We start from the raw sequence: 19,950 nt of genomic DNA on the forward strand, positions 1-19,950 counted from the left end.
TGTTTCCCATTTTTCATGACTCGTCATTTCACAGCTTCACCAGCAGCTGTAATTCAGAGAAACTTAACCACCGTGCTGCAGCTTTGCACTGGGCTTAAACACAGTGTAATGGCCCCGAAACAGCGAGCTTACTCTATAAACCAAAAAGCAGTTTTAATTGAAGTCATAACTATAAAGTTTAGGGAGCAGATTTCACCCTGATGGTTGAGGAGATCGAACTGGGAGTGTGAGATCAGTTTAGCGGCCTCTCCACAGGCCAGTTATCTTTGAGTGTAGTGAAGTAGTGTAGATATAAACCGTAAAGCTGCCTGGTAGTGTTCAACACATTTTATTCTCCTTACTTTCTTTTTTAGAAACATATTTTTTGGAATAAGCTCTCAGATAAATACTAGCCAGTCTGCATCACACCTGCATAATTTCAACATTGATTTTTTTTAATGTGATTTGTCAGATTTAATTTGATGTCCTCAACAGCAACAATCTGTTGCTTTACAGTCTTATAAAACCTGTCTACCTAATCCTTTCTACTACACTGACCCCCTCATATACTGGTCCTCTTTTCTACACTCTTTTGCTGGAAAATAGGCTTATTTTAGATAAACCAAACTCCCTTTATACTAACCTGTCATAGTGACCTGCAGGGATAAATAAACTGAGAACATCCTGCACGAAGATCTGTCTTATCCTTGTATTTGATAAAACCTCTTAAAATTAAATTCAAACTATACAAGCACACACACTGTTTCCAACAACAAACGGATCAGATGTTTGTCTTCGGAATAAATATATGTAACGACATTTTCTTGGTAAGGAAACAACAACCAGGGAGAAAAAGATAATAGAAAGTTTAAATGGCAAAGAGAAATTACACAACGTTAGACAAACTCTACTTTCTTAATTCGTTAAGCAAGAATGGTAAGTGTGTGATAGCTGCGGAGACATTCACAAAGGCAACAAAGAAATAACAGTAATTAAGCCTTTTTGTAAACCTAAAAAACAGACAAATAGTAAACAGACTGCAGGACGGCAACAAATTGATCCGACATGCTGTGTTGTATTCACTGCAGGCCTGTGCAACACAGTTACCTGATAGTGTTTTAATGGGAGTCTTGTTTTGTACCGAGGTAGCACACGAACAGTTGTCCTGGGAAATGACCTCAGAAAAGTCCTTTTGCTTTATTTCGCTCGCTTCAGAAAACGAGTCTGCAGAGACTCGGGTGAAATAACATTTGCAAACAATCCTCAGCTTTGTGCCTTAACTCCACTCTCACCGGGAGGGAAGAGTGGGCACCAAGACAGCTCAGATAATATCCGATAAAATCCAGGATCGCCCTGCATTCACTTTAAAGTAGCCTCAAATTCGGGTAAGATAAAATGAGATTAAACGTCAGGAAAACAAATATGTGATTTTGAAGTTCCCATACAGGGTAAAAGTTTGAGTCTTACCCCTCCCGCCTGGTGCTTCAGGTTAATTAAAACAAATGCACAGAAGGATTATTTGCAAATTTGGTTGAGGCCAGGTGTAGCCGCAGGTGCTCTTTGCTGTAATCACTGATAAATGATGTACTGTATGTCTCCTCACTGCTCCGTCTCGTATCACACAGGATGACCAGGTGATTTGGTGTTCCTCTTCTTATACATCTTGATATTGATGTGAATGTTGGGGCTGCTAGATTCACATCTTCTGAGTGTCTGGGGGTTAATGCATGCTGATGCATCTTTCTTTCACCTCTGGAGTGCTTTGTATGGTTTCCTACTTTCCTCTGCTGTATAGAAAATATAGAGCGCTTCAATCGAAAGGAAATCTCTTATGATTGCTTTTGTGTATCTCTGAATGTCACAGTGCTGTGGTATATACGCCTTCCCAAACCATGTATTTCCAGTTTCTGTCAGACAGTCGTCCAGTTTCAAAAGCACAGCAGAAAACAAAATGCTGATGTAAAATTCGAAAAGTCTTCTCCTGTATCGATGTTTACATTTTATGTTCTAGGAAATGGTCTCATCACAAGACATAATGTTTATTAGTTTAAAATCCAGTTTATTGGTAAGTCTGCATTATTGACCAGCAGCCTCACCAGATCAGTGCTTTAACAGCACTACAGTACGCAGAAGGCAGTTGTTGTTGAATAATTTGTAAGGATTGGATTTAACCCGTGTGTGTGGTCTTGCAAAAAAAAAAAAAAACAAATACCAGAACAATCCTGCCGACATCTCGCTACTCAACATCCAAATATCCTCCTTTAAATTTGTTGTTCCTCCTTCAAATTTTAATCTGCATCTTTGATCAGAGTCTACATCAAAATATACTGTCATACTGTGACTGACAATAATGAAATGCAAATGTCACATTTTCATCATTGAAGTGCGGTATTTCATAAGCAACTAGCAAAATGTTGAAAAATGGCCTATCTTGCAATTTTAAAGCTACATTACTGCATTTGTGGCCACTAGGGGGCAGAAAAACATCAGAACAAGCTCACAAGATATATTGATTTATGCAGGTTTGCAGGTTTAAAAACTGGATCTACACCAAAAACTATTTTCTTTCTTTTTGGCCCATGGCCTAACTGTCTACCAAATTTCATTCAAATCTTTTAACAACTCTGTGAGATATCCTGCTGACAGACAAACAAACAAAACATCACCTCTCTGGCTGAGGTAGTAAAGTATCCAACAGAGCAAAACACAGAAACAAAACAAAGCATGTCAGCAATTCAACCAAAACCTGCCTAATATTCTTTGTGCTCTTTGACATAATTCACCTTTTCTGAATATGAGCATCAGTCCAGACTCTGTTAAAGGTATCTTTCCAAGCATGAAGCACTGCTGGCTGACCCACTTACCCATAAATCCTTGCTCTTTGTTGAATCTTGTTGCTTTGATTCACGTTCTCACCCCCAATTAACAAAAACACACATTTTGCTTGACAGAGGACAGATTTCCGTGTGTCTTAGTGCAGTTAATTGGCTCTTATCTGAGTTTGAATGGCATTTTTCTTACCTCGCCAAACACCAAAAGTGCTAATCTGCTAAAAGTAGTTCAACTGCTCCTGATGTATACATAAATAATATCTGTATCTTCCAAAGTGGCTGTTAGAGCAAGTGAACTTACCATCTACAACAAAGATTCATCAGAGCTTTGGTTTGCAGCGAGTGTTACCTTCCTGCCGTTGATTGACTTTATTCGACTTCATGAGCCTCAGTGAAAAAGCTAAATGAAAATCCAATGAGAACCTGATTAAATAGTGGATCCAACTAAGCAGAAGAATTCATTTTCTACTTAAGTCTATCACAAGGGACACCGAGTGGTTGCCATCTAGTTTAGCCTGCAGATACCATCAGACTGTGACATTCTTGAGTGGGTTTTCAGGTGTGTGTGTGTGTTTCGTACTTTACTATTTTTGCCTTCTCTCTGCTGCAGATTGAGATATTTCATGAACTCTGCTCACTCTGCTCTTTAGATTTCTTCTGTACAGTATATTAAAGGAAAAAGAGTGGTTTGACAAAGCCGCATTTTTTCTTGAAATAACACAAAAATATGTTTTATTAACCCGACTGCAACAGCAAAGGAAGCACACAAAGAAGAGAAAAGGTGAAAAGGCAGGAAGTAATAAAGGAGAATTGTTTGGAGGGAGGAATGAAAAGAAGGTCAGTTGTAGAAGGTGAAGAAATGAAGGATAAAAGTGAAGTTGACAGTAAATTGAAAGGCCAGAATAAATGCAAATGGGTTGAAAGGATGTAAGAAAAAAGGGTAAATAATTACCAGGTAAGCTGGTATTTTAGAAGGATGGAAGCTAAATAAGCAGATTATGTAATGGAGGAATGAAGGTGGATGTATCAGAGGGAAGGAAGCAGCTGTCAGCCGTCAGTAACTGTCTGTGCTCTGTCTTGTTTCTCAGCACATGAAGTCGGGCCCTCTGAAGGACCCGCTGCTGGACGACCATGGCGACTTCAACAGGATGTCTGTGGCGATGAAGAAGATCGGCCTGGACGACACGGAGAAGCTGGACCTGTTCAGGGTGGTGGCCGGCGTGCTGCACCTGGGCAATATCGACTTTGAGGAGGCTGGAAGCACATCAGGTGAGATGCAGTGACAAAACTATAAAATACATGCAAATACCTGACATGATGGTGATTTATATACGTTCCTGGAATCAAGAAATGGAACCCAAAGTGTGAAGCATTCACACGGTACACAGCTGAACTCATGTTCATCCCGTGGAGTCAAAAGACCTCAAATAAACTGAGACATAAGAGTTTATACCTCAGGAAAACATAAATACATGTGGAAACAACGGACCAAAATACAGGCATGCAGCTCTTTTAACAGGAAACAAAAAAAACATAGCTGTCAGATGTTGTAAAGCCATAGTGGCATAAATGTGAAGGGATTGTTCTTTGTGACATTCAGATAACTAACAAAATGCAAAGTGCACATTCTGACAAGGACACAGAAACTCAAAGGCATCGTTAGAGGCTTCAGCTAGAGAATATTAGAGAGTTTAGCCAGTAACATCTTCACCTCTAATGTACTGCGACATGTTCGTCATCACATTCATGCAACTACTTTAATGACTCTATGGAAGTCATGTGAATCAGTGACAGGAAGCTTCCCCAAAATGTGAGATTTTTTTTTTTAAGGGTTTAAGGCGACGCTCATAATTAGCTATTTGTTCATTCTCTCTTAACTGGTTGCAACATCTGCAAAGGTAAATTGCGGCAAAGCAAGAGCTTCCCATTTAGCTTAATCCCCTGTGACTGGAATCGGACCCTGAGCTAGCAGGATGACAGTTTACTGAGAAGCAGCAACAAGTTAATTCTGAGTCCATGTGACTTTTGTTTACAAGCCCTGGCCGGCCTGTAACCAGCCAGTGTAAATTTAAGTGCTCTGCATACAGAATGTCATAAAAATAAGCTTTTAAAAAGGGATTCGTTTCTCAAGGTGACATTTGCACTCAAATTTTGTTACGGTCCTTTAGTGACTTTACTCACAAAGTCTGGATGTTTTAATTCACAGACAACAGTGTGTCGTACGCCTGTGGATGTATGTATGTATGTAAGCATGCAGCAAACATGACATCAGAAACTTCAGAAAGAGTGAGGTATTAGACAGCACCGTCATTACAAAGTACAAATCTGGAAGACAAATACATAATGTATGTTAACTCGAAATATTGTGTTAATAGTCTGCAAAATATTTATATATCTGTCAACTTCACCTTTATTGTTCTTGAGGGGAAATTTATTTTTCAGCCAGGTGAAACACAGAACTCACACAAATCAGAAAATACACCAAACATACAGTAAGAAATACATTTAAAAAATTGCTTAAATAAGTTTACGCTTTGTCTGGACAGGATCAAAATTAATAGAAAATAATTCAGTTCATTAAGTTTATCTGAAGAAACAGCAGATACAGAGGAGTTTTAAACTTGTGGTTGAGGGATCGTTTTTAAAGGTCCAGTGTGAAACATTTAGGAGGAGCTATTGGCAGAAATGGAATTTAATATTTATAAGTATGTTTTCATTAGTGTTTAATCACCTGAAAATAAGAACAGTTGTGTTTTCGTTACCTTAGAATGAGCTGTTTGTATCTGCAGAGCGAGCGGGTCCCCTTCCACGGAGGCCGCCATGTTGCACCGCCATGTTTCTACAGTAGCCCAGAACGGACAAACCAAACACTGGCTCTAGATAGGACCGTTTGCGTTTTTTGCGATTTTCGCCACCACCGTAGTTTCTCCTACACGCTTGGAAGGGGAGGGCGAGGCAAGCGGTGTTCAAATGGTTGCAAACTGCAATTTCACCGCTAGATACCACTAAATCCTCCACACTGGACCTTTAAGTAATAAAGTAAATAAAGTAATATATATAGTATCTCATTAGATATACTATATACACTCACAGGGGACATTTTTCTTCATTGAGAACTTTTACTTTTGATACTTGAAGCACATTTTCCTGATAATACATATATACTTTTACCCGATTTTCAATGCAGGACTTTTACTTGTAACGGAGTATTTTAACAGTGTTGTATTAGTACTTTTACTTAAGTAAAGGATCTGAATACTTCCTCCACCTCTGCCTGTACCTTCTGTGTCATTTGAACTCAGAGACCACAGGTATGATGGGGGCACAGTTTATCATCAGCTCGAACTGATGAGTTTTCAGACTACAGCCTGCAGCGGTCTGTGATTGCATTTGCTCCATATCAGAAACCATCCATCTCGCGTGCTTCTCGACTCCTAAACGGCACCAGTTTGGTTCCTAAGAGGCAGATGCCATTTTGATCTCATCCCTCAAGACTCTGCACTTTGATTGATCACTGTAATATTCAGCCTCCATCTCCCTTCTTCTCAGTTCAGTCTCATTGTGGTCAAAGATAAATGGTTTTGTAATATGTGTTGTTGGTGACAGGATGTCCCTTCGTATCACCCTTTTGTTTTTTAATTTGTAATTAAAACCCAAAGGAATCATGACAGGCACCTTATGACTTACATCTCTTGAGTTATTTACTGTCACTCAAGGGAAATAAATTAATTACATCATTTAAATAAAGTCATGCAGTAATAATTCAAGCGATCTTTTTAAGAATTAAATTCTCTACATTTCAAGTGTCATATTGCTGCATGGTTGTCTCAGATGCTCCACCCCATCTCACGCCTCATTTTTTTCCACATCGGTTCAGACTGAACCCTCCAGGGAGGCTCAGTTTCCATGAAAATCAACTGATCCTTTGAACTTCACCAGTGAAGTTCCTCAGCTCTCGGTTCCTCCCCGTCGTTTTCTCCCTCCGCAGGGAAGAAGAGGAAGCGCAGAGGGACGCCTATTAAATAGACTGTTTCTCACAGCAGGTGGCTATCATGGCGCGTGTTCGACAGCAAGTGAGAGGAGTTTGTACAGTCAGAGGAGGTAATCATCCAGTTTTTGAGACGGGCTTGGCTTACAGTTAGCAGTTTGGATAGAGGTCTCTTGTGGTAGAGAATATTTACTTGTACTTGGCAAGGCCAGAAGAGCTTTTCTTAGTTCTAGTTTAGATCACAAACAAAGATAAGCCTGTTTAACTCAAATGTCAAGCAAAGTCCTCTTATACAGAGCTGAGACTTTGCGAATGACAAAGACAACCATCCAGAAGATGCAGACCTTTTTATAAATAGCTGCCTTCGAAGAATATTACAGATCTGATGGCTGGACTCATCAGAAATACTGACCTGTGGCAGAGAATCGATCAGTGCACAGTAGAAGACGTGATCAGAAAGAGAAGATGGAGATGGATATCCAGAGAGCCCTAAACGTGGAACCCACAGAGAGAAATACGAAGGGGAAGATCTAGAAACATCTGGAGAAGAGATCAGATTTCACAGGACTGCAGATGTTCCTGAAGTGCTGTCTGTGGCTCTAGGAGGATTTAATTGGCTTATTTCACACATAGGATTTGGTTTCTTTATGTTTTTCTTTCAGATGTGTATTCTGTCAGAGGTCAGGGGAGGCTTCGTCCTCCTATTAATACATATTTATACTTTTAGCCACTCTAGGAAAGACTGGTTAGCAGATTGATAGTTGCCTTTGCTGTTAACACTACAAGAAACACCTAGAACTTTGATATTTCCCTTTATATATGCCTTTATAATAACTAAAGTTGAAAAAGTCACATATCTGTACATCTGTACATGTAGACTGTATCGCAGTGGTCAGAAATTGGGTTCAACTATGGGCTATGTTTTATTTCAGCATTGTTTATTGGGGCGACCAGCAACAGTTATTTCTTTCAACTCATTTAAGAATAACATTGATTTATGTTATTTGAGTTTTACGATTGTATAAGAACGCAGATGTCATAATTCCCATCAGTAAGTGAGGGCAAATGTAAGAAGGTTTGTAAAAAAAGCACTGAAACAGAAAATATGTAACACTTTCTGCACTCAAATCTTACCCTGAAAGCGTCATCTGGCTCAGCAGAATATTTTTTGACAACTCAGTTCTTTTGCCAACATTATGAACAGATTAATTAGCAGATTAATCTCTGCATGCTATCTCTATAAATTGCAGCATTTTGGATGTTATAAAACTTGCGCTCCTACTTCCCACCCAGTAAACAGTGTTCTGAACTGCTGGCTGTAGATTTAGAGGTCAAACTGATCTGAATGTACTCGTCTTAAGTTTGTTGTCAAAAGTGTCTTCCTATAAATAAGCTGGACCTTTGGTGCTTGGAGGACAGTGCTGACAGTCAGAAGTCAATTCTTCTCAGGAATCAGCTTATTTCACAGTAAACTAAGAAATCTATCAGGAGAGGCTGGAAGTAATGAAGCTTAATTAACTAGGAATTAGGTCTGAGTCCTTGGCTCTTCTCTAATGTGTACTTGGAGCATTTCCTTTCACAGCATCTTCATTCAGTCCAGACATTGATTTTAATATTAGCTTAGCTTAGCTTTCAGGAGCTATTGATTAGAAAGGTACCTCTAATGCGGTTGTCACCAACCAGCACATGGGTTGTTCATATTGATATAAACATCACAGATGTGCTCCTTTGGTGTTTTTATGAAATCATAGTTCTCATTACTTGAATATGGGCTGAGCAGATTAGTTTAAGCCGGTGTTGATGTGTTTCTTCTTTTCTTTTGGTTTGGGGCTGTTGCTCTAACAATACAAGCAATATGAAGACGTCACCTTGATGTGATGGACTTTATTTCTATTTTTTGACATACAAACGTCTCTTCAACTTTATAACTATCCCTTCAGGGAAATTTGGAGATGCTTTTAATGATTTACATCTCAGTAGGAACCAATGGGCTTGGAGCCGAGAGCTACAGACAGTCAGAAAGTATCGAGAAATACACGCCAGCCTTATCCTTTTAATCAATATGGAAAATAATCATTAGTTGCAGCCCAAGAACACTGTTAGCAAGCTAGTGATGCGAGTTTAATTAGCGTTCTCATCCTGATCCAATCTTTGATGTCCTCTCTCGATCAGACGGTCCATGAAGGCGGACATACAGAAAATACGGAAGTACAGTCTGTAGTTCGAACAGCAGCCCTCCGGCGGACTGGAATGGGCAGCTCTGGGTGCAGGCAGCATGGAGGAAGTTAACCAGTGTTTATTTGCATATACTACCCACATTTTAATGATACAAGTTTCTCTTAAACTCCCTCCATCAACTGCTGCAGCCCTCAAGACAACATGACAAACCTCCCCATGAAAAAACATCTCTTTCGCTGTACTGTTTGAATCGAGTTCCCTCTGTGTCAGCTCTACTCTCTTCTACTCCAGCCCACCCAGATCCTTCCAGGCTTTGTTCAGTCCTCCCTGGACTTGCACAGTTCACAGCTCGTGGGTGTTACTCTCCCTCGCTCCAGACATAATGAGCGCTGTGTATTGCCCTCACCTTTTTAAGTAGGGTGCACGTCGGCTGAGTTGTCAATATGTCATCATGGAAGTGCATGTTGCTGCAGAAATGCGGGGGATTTAAAAGATTACTTCATTCATATTTTACTCCCACTTAAGCCTTTGGCACGTTGTCAGAGGTTTACTCCAGCGTAGATCAGAGAGCGGCAGCCTGATCAGGTCACCGCTCCATCAGAGACACGTCATTCCTGTGAACAGTAGAGTTTTCTGTGACCTACTTGACTTGTTTGTTTGTTTATGACGATGACGTGGAAGGAAACTGTACTGGAAATATAACCTCCACCAACAAAGGGCAGGAATGAAACTCCAATGAACAGATGTTCTTGCTGTGAGTCTGCACTGCTAACTAAATATCAGATGACATCAATTCATCTCTACTAAAGCCCAGAAGGAATTTGAAGACTTAAAAAAAAAAAAAAAAAAAACCCAACTCTCTATGAATTGCCTCTGACGTTCACAAATTATGGTTGTGCCTGTTTTAAAATTTCCATCTTCACAAACTTTGGGATCATGTTCAGATCTGTCCACATTCTGTCAAGTCTAACTGGTGTGATGAGAGGTTTGGGAGATGGTTTGAAGCCATGGACAGTACAAGACAATGGTTCTTGTATATGAAACATTCATTCGCACTGATTTGATCTTGTGCTTAGGAACAAATTACGGATTTTCGTTCATAAATGTTTTCTTATTTTCAAAATGTTGGTAGGTAAGAATAACATATGTGACTGTATTGTGGTTTGTGGTGAGGCTGTAAAGTAGCAAATAAAACATAACTGATGTTGGTAAAATACCACATATAAAATATTCCAACAGAGTTAGTGTTTTGTTTTTGTTTTTTACATTTATCATCAAGTTCCAAAGCTGTTTGTTATTGCAAAATACCAAAACAGTCCTGTGATTTACTTGCACCAACATTGGATCTTCCAGTAAAGGCATCACTTGAGTTGCTAAAAGGTATACCTAACTGTGACAAGTAGAAATCACACTGCTTCTATTTTATGTTCAAGAAATATTACGGAAGTGTGGATTCAGCACCAGTGCCCACCTGCCAGGCCGAGGGCTTTAAACTCTACATTAGCTGATTGCAAACTGCTCTAAACAAGATCAATGATCTTTGGCCTTTCTTGTACCTTTTAGTTTAAAGCAATCACAGAGCAGTTGGGTTGGGAAACACCTAGTTTACTGTGTAGTTGTATGAATGTCACATTGCAGGATCTTTTTTTATTAATCTTAGTTTTCTTACTGCCATTTGAAGCTGTCACTGTGCCTGGCCTGGAGCCTGGCATTACATATTCAATCATGTAATGTCAGTGTTGGGATGTGAGACTAGATATTGTCTTTGATTTTGGTTTGTAATATTCGTTATATACTATAAATAGTTATTGTTGACAATTCACTGAGATTATGTGATTGTTAGTTCTTCAGTCAAATAAAAAGTTAATTTCTCTACTGCTTCTTTGGTTTGTGATTTCCTACATTACCCAGAAAACCTTGGGAAAGCTGGTCAAAGGTGTACAGAAACAAAGGTAATTAAAGCAGTTTCGTGACGGTTTTCTGTGCTTATCGAAGTGTTCTGGCTGAGTAAAATAAACCTCCACCTGTTTATGTTGAAGTAATGTCGTCAAACATAACATAAGTAATGTTATCACCCAGCCCCAGCAGCAGCAGCAGTGTTTAGCTTCAGTGTAAACCCACAGGCTTCTACTTGCTCTAACCTTTCCTGTTAGACCTGAGGGCGTATGGGGCGGGGCTGATGTTTGCCCTTGCACTTGTCTTACAGGTGGCTGCGCCATCAAGAACCAGTCGAGTCAGACGCTGGAGCACTGTGCCGAGCTGCTGGGCCTGGAGGAGGAGGACCTGAGAGTCAGCCTCACCACCAGGGTCATGCTCACAACAGCAGGGGGCACCAAAGGAACAGTCATCAAGTAAGAGACCTGCCTTTACTGACACACAAATACTGAAACATCTAGCACATTCACTGATGCACACAAACAAATGGACTGGATTTACAGCAGCAGAGCTCCTGAGTGTCTCAAAGACCACCTCTGCAGGGTTCGGGGAACTGATGCCAAAGCAGACTTGAGCCCATTCATAGCCCATCCTCACCGACTCACCCGGTCTCCTTTTGCTTTTCCTCCCTATTTGCTATAAGAGTAGCGCGGCTCCTTTTTAAGGAGCAGGGCGGTGCGTAGTGAGCGTGTTGGCGAGCGAGTGACGGTGACTGCGCTCAGAGCCGACAGGTGTTGGCGATCGGAGCAGAGGGACAGGTTAGCAGAGAAGCTGTCTAGTGGCAGCAAATGTACAGTGTAGGTTACATTTGCTCATGAATAAACGCTGCAGCGTGTCTTGCTTCCCAGCGGAAGGTGGTTCGCCCCGAGGTTAGCATCAACTTCAGCACTGGAGGAACGCAAAGTCTTCCATGTGCAGCAGGAACCTCATTAAGTAGATCATATGATTCTAAAAAATATTTGAAATACTACTCTTATTAAAACTTTTATTGCACTTTCAGTAACAAGGTTTTACTCGCCGAAAGGGGGGGGCTTTTAAATCACGATGTTATGATGGTAGAGGGCTCAGTGGTCGATGGCTGTCAGCAGCAAATTAATATTGCTGCCCCTTGGAGGGGTCCCGACCCCCAGGTTGGGAACCTCTGCACACAGGCATGCGCTCTAACTGCACACAAACACGTTGACTTATTAGACACACAGGCACGTGCGCACGCACACGCCGGTAGAGCAGATGGTTGATGTATTGCTTGTCTTATTATCGCTGTCCTGAGAGACGAGCAAACACTTACTCACTTCAGCTGACATCAGAACAGTGCAGTACACCGACACGAGGCTCAGAGGAGCGGCAGCAGAGCTGGTTAGGAGTCTGACGGCGCTCCAACAGCTGGCTGACTCGCCTCCAAGTCTTATTGTCCAGAAAGACAGTCGCACATAAACACCGGATCAAATCTGAATGTTTTTGCCAACAGTTATTATGAATAAAGCGAAGGCCATCTGGACTTTCAGTGAAGCGTCTGGATGCTGAAACTAGTTTGATTTGGAAAGTTCATAGTGGTGACTGAATGTTACTGGAAGGTTGCTGTTCACATTTGTAACGTACACTTTGTGTTTTTGGTGTAACTACTTCGCCTCAGCCACTTCTACTTCAGTTACATTTCCCAGAAGTCTTTTGTGACAACCACAGTGAAGCTGGTGTGTACTTTGTCGTACTCAATCAAATGTGTGTGTATGGTTGTGTGTATAAACAGAGGTGGTCTGCAAATTTGAAATATAATATATCATTTGGTGCTAATTATAGGGAAAATAGAGACGACGTTCTCAGTCTGGTGAGCCTGGTTGTTGACTAGGTATAAAGTAGATTTTTGGTTAGATAGGTGAGGAACTAGGCAGTGACGAAGTTACCTAAAAAAAAGGTTGCTTAAAAAAATGTGTTGCATGTTTGCATCTTGGGAGCTTAGTCAAGCAGTTTTTGCAGTGAGCTCTACAGCTCATGCTTAGTTTGGTTTTGTGTGAACCTTCGTTTTAGAGGAACCTTTCGGTCGGCTACTGCTTTCAGCACTTATGTGGTAATTCCAGTTTTAAGAGTTTGGAAGCTCTGAATTTTGTGAAGACAGAGCATTGTGAATGTAGTGTTGTCTAGCAGCAGGCTTTGGGACATTTGCTAAACATTTTGATGTGTAGTTTGGGTCAGTGGTTGAACCTCATTTCATACTGACCTTACTGCTCATTTTCTATATTCCTCACTAGGCTGCCCCTTTTTAATATTTCAGCACCAAATACTCAAACATCCAATGCAGACGTAGAAAAGCATGTGAAAGAACTGTCATGTTAAAAATCTTTAAAATGACTGCCGTGGCAGTGTAGAACATTTTTCAAAAGGTGTTTTCAGATTCTAGGATACCTTAACTCCCACCTGCTGGAAATATCATATTGTGGTGCCATGTGCTCATCATTCAGCCGCTCGTCCAGGGGAATCAGAAAAGAAATACACCACCAAACAACAAAAATTCCTCCGTGTACCTTTTTTAAACGACGCTGCAGAATAGACTTTATAAAGAAATCCAATGGGGGGGGGGGATCAAATCTTTCTTCTTTTTTTGCATACTCTCCCTTAATTCCTTTAATGTACTTCAATACTAACCTCCATATCACTTCACACATCCTTGTGATCTCGGCAGCGGTCTGTAGTCACACAAAGACAGCACAGCATATAAAACAAAAAACATATTACGAGTAGTCCAAATCACCAGCACATTTTTGTGTCACATTTGCTATTTATTCCTCCTCAGTGCCTCTAAAAGAGAGGGGATTCCTGTTTACAGGCTCCTTTACTGAAAGGTGACCTTTATGGTTTGCTGCAGCTTGAAAGGGATCACAAATTATGCTGAAAGAAAACATCCTGCTCTAATATTATTAATGGCCCCTATTTAGAAAGGCGCGGAGAATAAAAGCACAATTTATCCAGGCAAGAGGACGTTTGTCTTGTGTTAGTTGCTTCATTCATATCAAATCTCTGTCTAAAGATATTTATATTTAAAATATGTTTTATGTATGATCCAAATATTTTACATCTATTTATCCAGGACTTTGATTCCAAAGTCTTGTGATGCTTCCTCTGTCCAGGAGGGATGTAAAGCAAGGACGCAAGCTGGTTTCTTGATCACAAGGCTGCATAGCTTGTCAGCATATATTGAAATCCTCTCCAGTTACTGATAGCACCACATGCTAATCTGTGAGAGGCCTAATTAACATGCACTGTGTTAAAAGTAAATGTGAATTTGGAGCACATATGGCGCTCTCCTCCTGCTGCAAGAAAACACTCAACACACACTCAGAAGTTCTCACAGTTACTAATGTGTGTATGTGTGTTTGTGTAGAGGAGGTTGTGTTTGCTGTTTGACAGGTTTTGATTTATTCAAGAATGTACTCCGTGTCCTTTACCTCACATCATGTTATGTTTTGGTCTTGTCGCATCACCTAACAGCGTCTGAAAACCCCTCCCCACACACGTTTGTTGGAATTGGGGGAAATGCGTATGATACATTTTTTAACTTTCAGAAACATATAATCCGACAGTCATACAGACTTCAGGCAGTGATCTACCAGGTGTGTGGAGGTGTGAAAGTAGGTGGAGTTTGAACTTCTCAGGTCTCGTTTTTCTTTCTTCGTACAACTACGTCGACCACTTTTTGTGTGAACAACCGAGTGCACCACCACGAATGTCTCGGAGGAGAAACTGCCCAGAAGCGTGTGGCGTTATCTCCATTTGTGATTAATCGTGTTTCTTTGACTGTAGGCTTTTTGCTCCGCCTTTAAGTGTGGCCAATCAGAACAGCTATGAACTCTTTCGCCTTTAGACGTTTCACAAAGATGGACTTTGACTGTGGCTTAGATGAAAGTAATAGTCAGACTTTAGATAGACGTCTAAATTCATCTGTTGCACAAAGCTTTGACTTTTTTTCCAACTAAAAACGTGGCTGATTGGTCAACCGCTTCAAATGTCTCAGCTCCGTTCACTCCAGCAGAAAATGTTTGCCTTCTGGAAGAATTCAACAGTTACAAGGACATTTTACTGCAAAAATGTAGCAAAGCGTGTAACAATACAAAAAACTATTAAAAAACTATTAAGAGTTAAACATTTTTTTAATGTTTCCACCACTTTTGTCGAATGGCTGTAATTGAAGGATCAGGAATAAAATGCTAAAGTTGCAAGCAATGAACTTTAAACCAGGTGGACACCAGTGTGACTTGGTGACACTAAAGACTTGAGGGCAAGAAATTAAGCTTTTACAACCAGACAGGCAGCTTGGACTATTCACAGCTTTACCAATCGACTCCAGCTTAACTAGATAAATTGGAACCTGTGAAGCGTTATGGAGGAGGAGGAGTAGGGCTGAGTAATATACCATTTTTACGGCTCGGTGCTCAACGCCAAGGGAGAGCTACAGGTTATTAAAGCGTACCTCGGGCTCGGAGCTGGAGTGAACAGATACCTAAACAAAACACCCGTCAGACCGCGCTGCTCTTTCATGAAGAGTTCAATGCAGCTAATAACTTAATCCTCAGAGTGATGAAGAAGACGAGACAGGAGGGCACAGACACCACCACATACCACCAGGCAGCGATGAGAAAATAATACGACTCTCATATACACACCGCCCTGGAGGCCGAACCAGAACAGTTAGTTTAGTTTGAACCAGCTGAGCAGTTCAAGTGAGGACATCTGAGTGAAAGAGCTACAGAAGTACAAGATTTACCCACAACAGATATAGAAACGGACCAAAAATTAGGCTAATCCAAATGTACAGTTTGCTTTAGGAAAAGTACATATTGATAAAATAATAACTGTGTAGCAAAAATTTTAAATTACAATCTCAAGGATACAGAATTGATGCAAAGCTTAAGAATTAAATGAATTACATAATATTTTTAAAAAATCAGATAATGCTGCACTTGCAATAATCAGACTCTGGTGAGGTCACTCTGTTTTCGCCTCTCTACACTGGCTCCCAGTGTGTTTTAGAATAGATTTTCAGATTTTAGTGATTACTTTCAAGGCTCTTCGTGGCCTCTCTCCCTGCTGTGTCTCTGACCTCTTAGCACCGTACGCGCCGCCACGTACCTTGAGATCCTCGGGCTCAGGTCTTTAGTCTGTTCCAGAGACCCGGCTGAAAACTAAAGGGGAACAGAGCGTTTGCAGTAAGGGCCCGAGGCTCTGGAGCAGCCTGCCCGAGGACATCAGGTCGGCTGAGTCAGGGATCTCTTTCAGATTTCTTCTTAAAACATACGTTTATTGGAGAGCCTTTCCTGATTTCACTTGAGTTTTAATTTTCTTTAACTGTCTTTTACTTAGATAAAAAACAAGAAAATCATTTTTAAGTGTTTTCTTTTAAAACCAGATGGTTTTGTGAAGCACTTTGTTACATGGATTTTGAAAAGTGCTCTATAAATAAAGATTATTATTATTATTATTATTACTGTGTAGCTGCAGGTGGTGCTCATTGTTTTCAGCTGATTTTCATGACATTGCTGTGACGCTTAAAGAGCAACAGCACACCAGCAGGAAATCTTGTTTTTGCTGACTTCTTGTGGTTTAACTTCTCACCGTGGTGCAGTGATGTGGAAGTGTACCACCACTGCTGGGTGGGGTTACAGATGCGACCGGGCACGCTTCTGACCACATCCGCCAGAGATGCTGGGTGATGCTGAACACTTCTGTTCAGCCTGGTGTTGCATTACTCTTACTTAATCAGAGGGCAAACAAAGTGAAACCAACAGGCCATGTTGTGGATGCCCCGAGCACACAGCAGACATGTCATACAGACAGGAAGTAGTCGAGGTACAGTAGCTGGTACGTGCCCATCGTTGGAGAAACTATGATAAGTTAACGCACGTCAAGTTCTCATACCTAAACAAAAGAGGACGTAGAGTTACTACGTTGCTACGTATTTGGTTGGCCAACGCAGCGCTTTGCTCCAAAATATTGCGGCAAAAGTTAAACCAGATTCAGCTGTTCCAGTGGAGTAGCCTAACTGAAATCAGTGAGAGTGCTGATGTCTGTCTGGACACACCCTGGACAAAGACTTTTCGCGGTGGTATTATAACGTTTGCTGCTGAATTCAAACATACAAACAGGCTGTTTTAACCAGCAATTTGGAGACGTCACCTTGGGCCTCTGGGACATCGTAACGGGCATTTTTTGTGAATTTACTCACATTTTATGGACCAAACGACTGATCAACAAATTAATCTACAATGAAAGTATCATTACTTGTCCATGCTGCGTTTACATACTGAACTTCGTCTTCATTTATTGTTTTTTATCATACATCATAATTTATCTCTGCTATATTGAATCAGTGTTTTTAACCTGTTATGTGTTATATAAATAAACTTTCCTTGCCTGGTGATGACGAAAGTATCAACATATATTCAACATTAAAATGATTCCAAGATAACACCAGAGACAAACGGTCAGATATAGAAACCTACAGACAGACAGACCGACCCACCCCCTCAAGCCAAGTCCCTGTCTGCATTTAGCCTGAACCCAGTCGCTCTAAAGCCTGTGATTGTTTTGCTGGCAGCTCGGCCCAGACACACACCATCTGAATGCCAAGCCACTTGCCTCTGTTTCAAACCTCCCACGCTAATGTTTATTTCTCCTCTTTCATCTGTGGAGAGAGGAGCCGGGGCAGATGAAGTGAAAGCTGCTTCCTGTCTTTGTCCGTCTCTCCGAGAGTCAGTTGACGCTGCCCTGCCTGTCCGTTACACTCTCTCGAAACGGACATGTGTCTGACAGATCCCGGTGACACCTTATCCCTCTGCTTACTGCATTTATTTGGTTTCTTCTCCCAGATTAAATGTTTCACATCTGTACATCACTGTCACAATACTTTCAGACGTTGGTATAATTACTGAAAACAAACAAAGAACCATCACTGGGAGGACTGTCAGCATGTCGCAGCTTCTACACTGTAAGTAGAAGCCACAATAAATAGAGTGCAGTTTATCACCTCTGGGAAGAAGTTGAAAAGAGCCTTCTGAAATCATCTACACTGCATTTTCTATCAAGATCCACCAGGTTGGATGTGGAAGAAAACCTGCTGGAGTGCGTTTTAGCGTTGAACCCTAAGAGGGCGCTGTACTTCCAGAGCAAACGGAGCTGAAGCTTTCAGGGTTTCTGCTGGCGGCAGATGGTGGACGGAAAGAAAAGCTGATGGCAAAAATCACTTCCAACATGTTTCTTCTCTCCATTAAAGCCAAAAAGAAAAACCTTTTAGACTGAGAAAGCAAAAGATCTTGTTTGCACAAGGAGGCGGCAGACTGGCGACGGCAGATGGTTGAAGGGATGGGAAAAAATGGTTTCCAACATGTCCGTCCCCTTCAGGGAGGAGGAGGAGGAGGACTGATGGGAGTTGTATGGGAAACGCAGTCTTAATTTCCAGACACAACAGTAGTACTAATACTTGATGTGATTTAATCAAATACAAACGCTTTCAAATAGATCACTTTTCCAACTGTCGATAGAAAGACCTTGTTATAATGTGAATATAAAATTAGGTCTGTTACAGTATCTGAATAGGTTCAAAATCTAATGTACATTGATACAGCCTGTGAGATCTTAGGGATATTTTGATGAATATGTGACATTACATTTATGCCTCGCTGCCTCTCGAAACTCCTCAATCTTTTGAGAAGACAGAAACGTGATTCAGCATCTGTGTGACAAAAATTTGTGTAAAAATTAGACTTTGTTGGATAGATCTGGAGAAATTTGACAACCTTACCAAAACAGCCAAGGGAAGACTAATGACAGCCCACAGAGTGGTGAGCTCATCCAGTCATGCTGATGTCTGAATGAAGGAAAGAGCTGTCAGTCATCATGAAATAATGTCAAATCATCCTCTTTACATTTTATAGAAATTCTGCTTTAAATCTAATACACAGTCTAAGACCAATGCAGTTGAAAAGCTCAACATTTTGGGAAATGCTTATTAAAAAAACCCATACTACTCTTGTGTCTGTGCTTCAAGTATGGAGCTAGATGTTGTTAGCCTAGCTTAGCATAAAAACTGGAAGTAAGGGGAAACAGCTAGCCCGGCTCTGTCCAAAGTTCAATAATACACCTACCAACATCTCGCAATGATTACCATGATAGATGTTTGTTTGAACCTGCAAACAGAAACGTAAATGCACGTAAGAGCCACCCAATCGCCAGTATTTAGAGCAGCAGACTAAATCTCTGGATAAAGGTTGAGTCGCTGTTGCGTTATAACAAAGAGCAAGTGTTGACACGGTCGAATCCATACGCTTACTTATTTGTATGAATATTTCGCAGATTATTGCTTTGATTTCACAGTTGGTGAAAGTGGATAAAATGAGACTAGTAGGTGAATTTAAGGGAGCTGGCATGTCGGCCCCCTGCCAGCTGGCTGCATCACCTAAGCTGGTTATTTGTTTGTCTGGGTTATATAAGCACGAGTGCAGACGGCTGTGTGTGTGAGAGGGCGAGAGACAGGCAGAGGGAGAGAGCGTGGGAGGGAGATGGGATTTAGAGAGAATTAAAATCTGATATTTGTCTTTTTGTTTCCTTTATTTGTGTATTATTTTTTGCTCTGTATGCTTTGGGTAACGGAAATCGAATTATGTGCCATGACAGTAAAGCAAATTGAAACAGAGAGAGAGAGAGAGTTTACATGCGCGTAAATGTGTTGTGTGATTTGATTGTGTAACCTGATTTCTCCAAGCAACCTAGTTTCTTTGCGGGCATGCACACACGCTCATTGAGGGAGAAAGCAGGCGAGGAAGAGGAGAAGATGAAGAAGGAAAGAGTTGATTGAGAGAGAGATGTGTAAGAAATGCGTGAAGAGATACAACGGAAGAGAGTAGGGCTGGTTAATGGCACTGATCTCCCAGTTCGATTTAATCCGATTCTATTCTTGAAGATAAAAAATTATTTTACAGTTTCTCAGCATTTATACTTGACTTTCAATTTCTTTTTATTCCACAAGTAAGCAGCTATTATATAACTTACATT

At 40.9% G+C, this 19,950-nt stretch overlaps 1 protein-coding gene across 1 annotated transcript in view; it reads left to right on the forward strand.

Moving 5' to 3' along the window:
- Positions 1 to 19,950, forward strand: part of myo6a (myosin VIa) — a 150,987-nt gene that overhangs the window by 49,123 nt on the left and 81,914 nt on the right. The window contains exons 11-12 of the mRNA XM_044169264.1: positions 3,899 to 4,079; positions 11,183 to 11,327. Coding sequence (XP_044025199.1) covers positions 3,899 to 4,079; positions 11,183 to 11,327 — 326 coding nt within the window. The remainder of the gene's footprint in view (positions 1 to 3,898; positions 4,080 to 11,182; positions 11,328 to 19,950) is intronic.

This window comes from Siniperca chuatsi, linkage group LG16, assembly GCF_020085105.1.
Source record: "Siniperca chuatsi isolate FFG_IHB_CAS linkage group LG16, ASM2008510v1, whole genome shotgun sequence".
NCBI classification, from domain to species: domain Eukaryota; kingdom Metazoa; phylum Chordata; class Actinopteri; order Centrarchiformes; family Sinipercidae; genus Siniperca; species Siniperca chuatsi.